Genomic DNA, 10015 nt, shown 5'->3' with positions numbered 1-10015 from the left:
ACGCTCCTGATAAAGTCATTTAAAACATCTATAGCTACGTCCAAGCTGGAGCAGGGGTACGCTCCGAGATTCCTCCCCGTGCATCCCACGGGGTGGGCTGAGGTGGAACCACGTGGAAATCTCCGGCTCGGGCCCAGGGGGCGGGCGGGAGTGTCCCGGGGCGCCGGGAGCGGCGGGGCCGGGGCCGGGGCCGGGGCCGGGGCCGGGGCCGGGGCCGGGGCCGGGGCGATGGCGCGCTCACGGGCAGCGGGCCGCCCTCGGCAGCCACGGGGGCGGGGCTTGTGAGGGCCCGAGGGGCGGGGCTTGAGCTGCTCAGGGGCGGGGCGGAATTACGGAACGCGCGGGGCGTGGGGCGGCTCCGCGCATGCGCAAATTGCGGCAGAAGGGCGGGGTCGCCCGGTCCTCAGCGGTGCCGTCTGCCGGAGGACGAGTGGGAGTTGGGCCGGGGGCGATGGCGCGGCCCGGCGGGTTCGAGACGGCCGAGCAGCAGCAGCACGTGCTGTCCCGCCAGCAGGAGCGGCACTACCGGCTGCTAGCCGAGTTGCAGGCGCTTGTCAAGGCGCTGCCCAGGTGAGCGGGGCCCGAGGGGGGCCAGGGGCCGCTGCCGGTGTCGGCACTGACCCGCTTTGTGCCCGCAGTGCCTGCCAGCAGCGCCTCTCGTACACGACGTTGTCCGAGCTGGCGCTGGCGCTGCTGGACGGGACCGTGTTCGAGATCGTGCAGGGGCTGCTGGAGATCCAGCACCTCACCGAGAAGAACCTGTACAGCCAGCGACGGCAGCTGCACAGCGAGCACCGCGGTACCGGGGCCACCGTGGGAGTAGTCCTGGGCCACTGGGAGGACCGGAGAGGGGAACACAGGGGCGAGGGGCGCAATGGTGGCGGTCCTGGAGCACTGGAGGGGACACAGCGGGTGGACAGCTCGGGAGAAATAGGGGTAGCACTCCAGGGAAGTGATAGGGACCCTGCGGTGGGGAGACAGGCCTGGGGCATCTTTGGGGTGGGGGAGATCGCTGGGTTCGGGGGATACTGGGGTGGGACTTTCTGGGGGCGGTCGCCAGGGAGACAGATTGGGGAGGGCAGCGGGGGCTTGGGGGTGGCACTGGGGGGGGGAAGGGGGTGAGTTGTTTGGGGACTGGGGAACAGTGAGGGGCTAGGGAGTGACTTTGAGGAGGCAGACTGTGGGACAGAGGAGGGCGCTGGGGGGGCTGGGGTGACCCTGAGAGGGACAGGGGTCTTGGGAGTAGCACTGGAAAAGCAGGTTTAGGGGGCCCTGTGGGTGAGGGCATAAGGGAGCTATAGGGAACGGTACTGGGGGGAGGGAGGGATGGCACTAACGGCACTCGAGGCATCTGCTCTCCTCCGCCCCTTGTGCCCACGGCAGGGCTGAAGCAGGAGCTGTTCCACCGGCACAAGGAGGCCCAGCAGTGCTGCAGGCCCCACAACCTACCACTGCTCCGTGCAGCCCAGCAGCGCGAGATGGAGGTGAGGGGGACTGGACTGGAAGTGGAGGGGTGGTGCAGAGCTGTGTCCCTTCTAAGGGCTCTTACAGCTCTGTTGCTGCAGGACCGCTGCAGCATCTCCAGAGAGTTTGGCAATTCCTGCCCTGCAGCCTCAGTAGATACCAGCCATCCCGGCTGGCCTTGCTAGGGCAGACCTAGGTTCTCCACCCCAGTCTAGTGGCCTCTGCCTCTTGCTCTGCCTTTTGTCCCTTCTAAAGTAGGGGCACAGGCTCTTGTCATCCCAGGTGTGATCTGAGAACTTTGGAAGCTCAGGAGCCTGCTCCAAAGGCAATGCTCTCCACAGTACTTTAATGATCCACCATTATCTGATGGGCTGAAGCCTGTACAGGATAGGGAGCAAGTGATAGAAAACATGCAAGAAGGCACCTGAGATCTGCCATGGTATTGTAACCAGTCAAAAGTATGCAATACTCAAAACAGTCACATTTTGCTGAGTGCCGCTGATAAGGAGGAAACACCTCACGTTTCATAATCACAGTAATAGTTTCTGAGAGCATCCCAAGGCATTTCAAAAAGATTCAGTCCCAGAGGACTTTTCTGTCACCTCTTAGTGATAGATAGAGGCAGTTTGGTAATGTAAGAAAATGGCAAGTAGCTGGTTATGTTAATCACTGGAGTTGAAATGTGAGGGGAAGCTACTAATGTGAGGATCCACATTATGTGAATGAGAACTATATCCTGTCTTGGCCCAGGGCAAGCACCATGTCAATGCTGTTGTTGGATAATTTGGTGTTTCCACATTCCTCATTTCCTGTCAAGGTGACTAAAACCAGGCTGAACCTCTGGTACCTGTCCTTGTAATCTGTCTCTGAGTAACGTAGACTTGCAGCAGTAATCTCTACTGCCTGTTTTAAACACTTCTAGTATTTCATTAAACTGCCTAAGTATGTCTCACTTCTCCGTGTCTTACATGCTGTGCAACTTCCTCCTACCTGCCCTCTGCCTTTCTTCTGTTTTCCTCTCTCAGGTGCTAATAGAGTCACTTATTCCTGTCTTTATCTTCTGACAATTCTGCTATAGAGCATTTTGGGAACAGGTTGATCATATCTTTTGTATCTGATATGTGTCTTATTGAAACTGCCTTCTGTGGTTAAAGGTTTCCATGACCAGCTCCCATGAGATAGTTTGGGATTGGGCTCCCAGGTCAGGTAATGCAAGGTGTAAGTTTTAGATGTTTGGCTTCTCAGTGGAACCCATGGCATTTAGAAAAGCTTAGCCCATCATGCAGGGTTCATGGCCACCAGGGCTGAAGCAAAACTTGTGTGCCTCAGGTTTGTCCAAGATCTGGCACTTTTCTCTAACCCAGAATTAGATGCCAACACTGAAAAATGCGAGACACTTAAATTTGGGTGTTTTTTTCAAGCCCAAAGAAAGTCAGTCCTCCAGCACAGTAACTGAAGGAAACAATGGCACACTGAGGTGGGCGGGAGGAAGGAAAATCTGGGGAATGAGGGATTTTAATCTGTTTTATCTCCCACAAAGGGAATGAACCCCTGGACTGAAGAAAGTGTGAGGACAGAGTTGCTTGGGTGCAGGAGCAGTGACCACTCTGCCTTGTCTTCTCTTGCACCTGGAGTTGTCTTGAGTTTCAACCCATTTATTGCCATGAGATCCTGCCCTGAATGTTTTCTCTGGAGAAGCTTTTGTATGGTCCCCTTCTAGTGGATCCAAGTTTTGCATCCTCCTTAATTGCAGGTGGTTTTGTGAAGGTTTCTCACTGTGACATGCTACCTGTGGGCTCTGCATCCATGAGATGTTCCAAGAGGTAGCTCCTGCCCCATGTGAGTGATAACTGGTCTTTGCTAGGTCACACCTTTTGCAGAAAGCCATGGATACCCTTGCTGTAGACACGTCAGCCCTTCCCAAGACTGTTCATTGCCAAGAGTTCTGTCACACAAATTCTGAATTTTCACCAGGAATTGTGGCAGGAGGGTGGAGGCATTCAGCTCCCCTCCAGAGCCTTTTAAACCACCAGTCAGTGTTGTCAGCAATCCTGGGGTTTGTGACTTCTGCCTTTCTGTGCAGTGGGGATAGTTTGACCACATGGATGTTTCTAGCTGAACATGTGCCTGAATCTCTCTTACAAGGGGAGAGCATTGCATGAATGAAATGTTGAAACTTGTGGCTTTTCACAGAATCACAGAGTAATCTGAACTGGAAGAAACCTACAAGGGCCATCCAGTCCCACCCCTGGCCCTGCCCAGAGCCCCAGCAATCCCACCCTGGGCACCCCTGGCAGCGCTGGCCAAAGGCTCCTGGAGCTCTGGCAGCCTCGGGGCCGTGCCCATTCCCTGGGGAGCCTGGGCAGTGCCTGAACCCTCTGGGGGAAGGACCTTTCCTGATCTCCAGCCTAACCCTCCCTGACACAACCTCAGGTCATTCCCACAGGTCCAAGCACTGATCACCACAGAGAAGAGATCGGTGTCTGCCCCTTCCCCTTTCAAGGAAGTCGTGATTTCAGTGAGTCTCCCCTCAGTCTCCTCCTGAGACCAGGGTATCCTAAGCTGCTTGTCACACAGTTTCCCCTCAGAGTCCTTCACCATGTTCATTGCATTCCTTTGGATGCTCTCTAATGGTTTATTTCTTTCTTTCTTTCTTCTTGCAAGAAAAGCACAGGATCATGGGATGGTTTGGGTTGGAAGGGACCTTCAAGTTTATCCAGTCCCTCACCCTGCCATGGGTGGGGACACCTGCCATTATCCCAGGTTGCTCCAAGCCCCATCCAACCTGGCTTGGATGCTTTCAGGGAGTCACAGCTTCTCTGGGCAATCTTTTCAATGTGTCACAATCCTCACAGGGATGAATTCCCTCTTAACATCTAACCTAATGCTGCCCTCTCCTTTTGAAATCATTTCCCCTTGTTGTATCATTATATTCCTTGTCCCAAGCCCTTCTGCAGATCTCTTGGAGCCTCTTGAGGCACTGGAAGGGGCTCTAAGTTCCCACAGAGGCTTCTGCCCTTGGAATATCTCCTAGGCCTCCTCTGGACTCTCTCCAGCAGCTCCATGTCCTTCCTGTGCTGGGCCTCCAGAGTTGGAGGCAGCTCTGCAGGTGGGTCTCACGTGAGCAGAGCAGAGGGGCAGAATCTGCCCCCTCACTCTGCTGCCCACCCTACAAAAACGAGCCTGTCGTTGTTTTTTGATGGGATTTAATGATTCCTAGTGTTCCCTGTGGCTTGCAAAGGAAGTCTGCTGTTCAGTGCAGCCTAGTGAGGTTGTATCACCTCTGCACCCATGGGGCTCTTTACTTGATCTGTGCTCTGCTTGTCCTCTGCAATCCCGGTCTCTGCTTCCACTCCTGATCACCAGCATGCCTTTGTCATCCACATGTTTTCTGGGCTCCATTTCTTCTCTGCATGTTGCCTCAAGTTTGCCTGTTTTTCACTTTTTGCATTTTGTTCTCACACAGCTTCAAGTAAACTATGTATATTATTAGAATTGTTTACATTCTTCCTCTCTAGGAGGAGAATGATGATTGATGGTGATGGTCACCAACGAGGTCGAAGAGGTGGCTACCTGTGTAGCCAATCTTGGCCTGTCTGTAAATTTGTATATATATGGAGTCAGAAAAATAAAGAAGAAGCTTTCCTGCTTGACCTCCTGCTGGCCTGCGTCGTCCTTTCGTGCTCCTAACAGCAGCCACAAGTGTGACCCTCCGTCACAAGTGGTGACCTTGACGGTGGGAAAGGAATTCAGCCGTCTGTGTCTGAGGTCACATCTGGAAACAACACAGAAACTCTCTGAAGTTTGGGCTGATGTTCGTGAGGCAGGAGTGGCCATGTCTTCCTGGTTGGAGCTATTCTGACAAAGTCCTTCTTTCATAATGTTGTCAGCCTGTCAAAAATAGAGCCCAGCATTCAGATCCTTTCACAAATAAATAGGATCTGTATAGGGTAAATAGCTCTAGTTCCATATTAGTGTCCAGGGAGCTGTCTTGATGAGCTTCAGTTGTGGTAGCCTATAGCTGGCCTGGAGGCCTCACAGTTATAAGTAATTCCAACTTTATAACTGAAATGCGGTTGATTATATAAATAGCTTGATTATGTAACTTGACCAGTAAGGCCTGTTGGAGAGTGGACCCAGGCCATTGGGGATTCAGGCTGTTGTTGGCTGGTTGCCCAGGTGGTAACTGCCTTGACCAATGAGGATTGACTGCGTGTGCCTTCTGATCTATATAAGGAGGTCTCAATAAAGTTGGCTGTTGCTGCATGATCTTCATGTGTATATGTCACTTCCCTGACCCAGACGCATCATTGCAACGTTCAGTGGCCTAAGGTATTCCTCCAAGGCTCTCCTTCAGCCTCACCTGAGAGGGACACATACTTCTTGGGCCGAGCTCAGCCATAGCTCAGGTGGTGACTCATCAGGTAAAGTGATTTGGACACTAATTGGTTCCTCGTGGTCTTTCTGGCCTCCAAACACTTGAAGAGTAGTCTGTTCCCATGACATCCCTGCAATTTCTCGGGTGACAGCTTTGCAGGTGGAGGGATTAAAACCTGGGCCTGTGCTGGTTGCCCACTACTATCCTTGGACTTATCAGGAGAGATTCAGGGCCTGCTTGCTCTTGCATTCTAGTAAAAGTCTCTAGAAGTGAGAAAAAGCTGCGAAGAAGGCAGATATTTCACTTTCCTGTTGACTTTTATGTTTTCCAGGCTATGGAGCAACAGATCCGAGAGGAACAGCGAATGATGGATGAAAAGATAGTCTTGGAATTGGACCAAAAAGTAATCGACCAGCAGAGCACCCTGGAGAAAGCTGGGGTGTCTGGCTTCTACATCACCACCAACCCCCAGGTTGGTGTTTGGGCACGGCAGCCAAGGTGTTTTGGCAAGAACCTGGAGTGGCAGAGCAAGAGGGAATGGTTTCCCACTGACAAAGGGCAGGGATACATGGGATATTGGAGAAAATCTTGTCTGGAAGGCTGATAGGGCACAGGTTACCCAGAGCAGCTGTGGCTGTCCCATCCCTTTAACTGTCCAAAGCCAGGTTGGACAGGGCTTGGAGCAACCTGGGATAGTGGAACGTGTCCCTGCCCATGGTGGTGGGTGGGAATGGATGATCCTTAAAATTCCCTTCCAACCCAAACCATTCCATGATTGTTTGACAGTGCTTTTGGGTTAATATACTTAATTTTTAAAAAAAATCTTGCTGTAGATAAAACAGGGATGGGTGTGTCAGAACAATCTGTCCTTTGCCTCTCACCTCGTGGTGTGCACTGGACAGACCTTGTACTCAGTTCATAACAAAAGAGCAGAAACCCAGGTACCACTTGGCAGCATTCCGAACTTCCTGCAGTATTTTTTGCCATTGTGGAGGGGAAAAAAACCTGTGCCAACAGGCTGCAGTCCTGTGACTCTCAAATTGGTCTGAAAAGCACTAAAATAATTAATTTACTGCATTTATATTCAGCTTAGCTATAAAAACTGACTTCAAGACTGTTTATTAGGCACCTTGTTCATTCTTGCATGTGACTTGCTGGAGCTGATGATCTCAGGCTGTGATTAAAGAATTGTTCCCAGTTTACCCAGGGCATTTGCTCTTAAAACATCTGAGGAGTCACCTTGTCCACATTGTCAGTATGCCACTGCAGGAATGAAAAAACTCAAAATTCCTAAATCCTGTTGTAAAGCCGTACAAGTTTGCAGGGAACACAGAGACAGGCTGTTCTTAACTCTGTTTTTTCAGCTGATTAAATGTCACTTTGATAAAGACCTACTGCTGAGAAAAGACAGCTTAAATGAAGCTAAACAGGCATTTTCTAACACCCACCCACATGATTCCCAGTTGTGGAGCCTTGAATAAGCCTCATTTTTTCAGTGCTGTTATTCCCTGGCTGTATAATGCAGAGAGCCCCTTCTCTCCCTCCTGGCCTGCACTTTATGTTGTTTTTATAAGTAATAACCCTCATTAGGGTTCCTCTTTGCTGGGTTTGTGTATGTTTGCCTTTAGGATAGGTGCCAAGCCAAACCCGGATCTTGTCTTGTGCCTGTGAGTGCCACCAAGAAATCCATGCTGCAATCTGTTCACACAGTTCCCATCAGCTGATGTGTTCCCCCTCCAGTCTGTATGAAATGCCTCCTTGTGCAGGGGATATATTTTTACAAAAATAGATTTTTATTTCCATAGCTCTATGTCTGCAGGGCTGAGTAGCCAACCTACACTCACAAATTATTGGCTCCACCATGTTGTCTCTGAGCTAGATGTAGCTAAAGAACAAGCGGGTAGCAAGGGAACCACGAGCTACATGTTGATGTATCCACTTAACTGTGGTCCTGGAAAAGGGATTTTTCCAGGAATAGGGAATTAAATGCCTGCAGGGAATTTGATGCACTAGCACAGCCATGTATTGCACCTGCCTTGGATCGCACTTCAAGGGTTCCTAAAGTGATCCCTCCTCTTCCTGCCCTTCTGTGCTGAGGAGGGGTCAGGGAGTTGGAAGTACTGTGGGGCATGTGTGGAGGGGCCTGGAGAACCTGCTCTGAGGCTGCTGCCCCTCATCAGTCTGAAGAACTGGCCAGCCCTCATAGGCCCTAACATATTTATCATAATCAAGATGAAAGAGTCTCTCTGGATCTTATGGAATCCTCAAGCGCTGGGATTCCAAAGACAGCCACAGTTTGCAGCAGGTCTGGTAAGATGTCACTGCCCCATGTATTAGAGAAACTCCTGAACAAGATGAAGCATTTGGTTTTTAGCTGGTTAATTTTTTTTAATCCCCTGAGAACAAGAAGCTCTTGAGGAGATGGTACAGGCCAGTCCTTCCTGCTTCCTGCAGCAGGGATTGGGGTCATCTACTTGCACAAACATCCTTCTCCCTTTGCAGGAGCTCACTCTACAGATGAATTTGCTGGAGCTGATTCGGAAGCTGCAGCAGAAGGAAGCTGAGGCGGAGAAGAAATTTTGCTGAAAGAGCAAATCTGCTGTTCTCTTCCCAGATTTTTTCCTCTGACTTCCCTCTAAACAACAGACCATCCATGCGTTTGCTTTGTATTGTGTCCGGAAGAGTCTACAGGAGTAGAAGAAATTGCTAAGGCACTTAGGTTATATCTGGGGCAGGCAGAGCCCAGTGCAGGGGGTGGTTGGGAGCCTAGGGATGGCTCTTGGATCCTCAGAGCAATGTCAGCTGCATCTGGCTCAGCTGGGAGCTGATGGAGCAGGATCACCTGCCAGGAATGTCCTGCAGTGATGCTGAGGCCATCACTGAGCTAAGGTGGGCTGAGCACTGATGCAGCATTCACAGCCCGCTGTGTGAGGGTGACCCTGTGTTTAGATTATATGACTGGGGGAGAAACAATTTCAAGGATGCTTCTGTGTGCTGTTGAGGCAGAAACAACCTCTTCTTAGACAGGCAGACCCTTCTTAGAGTCTTCTCAAGGCTGGTACCACCATTATCTGTATTCATTTACCTGTATGCTGGCCAGCATTATCTGTATTAAAGGAGGATTTCAGGCCTCAGCCCAGAATTACTGGACTGGTGTTTGCAGTGTTCCCACTGACTTGGAAAGCAGAGCTTTTGCTTTGTTCTTTTAAACCAGTTTCTAAACTAAGGGAAATAAAACACTCCCCTTCTGGGGCTGCAGCTCTGAATGCCAGTGGTTGTGTTTTTCCTGTCCTCAGTTGATGGGTGTGGGGCTTGTGCATTAGATGGAAGTTGGGGAGGAACTTGAAGTGTTTCTGAGATCACTCAAGTTGTTGGAAGAACTTCTGGATGCCCTTATGGTGGGGAGAACTAGTGCTGGAGGAGACAAACAGAAGATCAAAGCTACAAAGACCAAGAAGGCTTTTTGAAATTCAGGGCTGAGGTCTCCTCCAATTTCCACCATGTGTGAGTGTTCCCTCCCCTTGGGGATGATTCTGCTGTGGTGCAGCGGCTGGAGACAAGACCTACTGCTTGTGTAGAGTCTTCACCTCCTGGATGAAAGTCCCCATTGGGAAAGCAGGCTAGTATGAGACCTGCACTACTGCAGGATCCCCACAGAGCTCCTGCAGTTGTGTTGCCACTGGACCCACAGGTGAGAGCTCTGTACTACACTGCTGAGCAATGGTGAGGAGCAGGGTGGGCAACATTCCCCTCTGGAGACACCTTTATCCTTCTGGAAGGACACGGGGTAGGTACTGATGCAGACTAGGTGCAGTCAGCATCTGTGGTCACGTTTGTGACCAGAGTGATCGGCAAGGAAATTGCTTCCTGAGGTGAGGATAGGGAAGGCAGGAGTGAACAATGGGTTCTATTGCAGTAAGGAATGTCCAGGTACTGGCAGCCACACTGCCTACCAGAAGCTTCCCCTTCCTCTACACAAGCTCTCTGGAATGGCTGGAGTAGCAGCAGAGTGAGGGTGTGGCTGGAAGAGCTGGGATCGAGGTTACTATCCATGGGTTCAGCCCCACTGCGCTGCCCTGTGGGGTGAGGAATGGAGTCCACCTTCCTTGGTCCAGAGCCCCTGTGATCCAGGATTGCTGCTGTGTCTCCAAGGAGAGCCAATGCCAGGAATCA

General features: G+C 51.3%; 1 protein-coding gene across 1 annotated transcript; it reads left to right on the top strand.

Moving 5' to 3' along the window:
- Positions 1–357: 357 nt before the first annotated feature.
- LOC136368748 (protein DGCR6) lies at positions 358–9108 on the top strand. Its single transcript, XM_066331113.1, has 5 exons — positions 358–570; positions 639–799; positions 1384–1484; positions 6174–6314; positions 8345–9108. The coding sequence occupies exons 1-5, from the start codon at positions 365–367 to the stop codon at positions 8426–8428; spliced, it is 693 nt and encodes a 230-aa protein (XP_066187210.1). The 5' UTR covers positions 358–364; the 3' UTR covers positions 8429–9108.
- Positions 9109–10015: the final 907 nt, after the last annotated feature.

The sequence above is a fragment of the Sylvia atricapilla genome, chromosome 17, assembly GCF_009819655.1.
Source record: "Sylvia atricapilla isolate bSylAtr1 chromosome 17, bSylAtr1.pri, whole genome shotgun sequence".
Classification (NCBI taxonomy): Eukaryota; Metazoa; Chordata; class Aves; order Passeriformes; family Sylviidae; genus Sylvia; species Sylvia atricapilla.
Note: the sequence above shows the minus strand (reverse complement) of the source record. Positions and strands in the feature narration are given on the sequence as shown.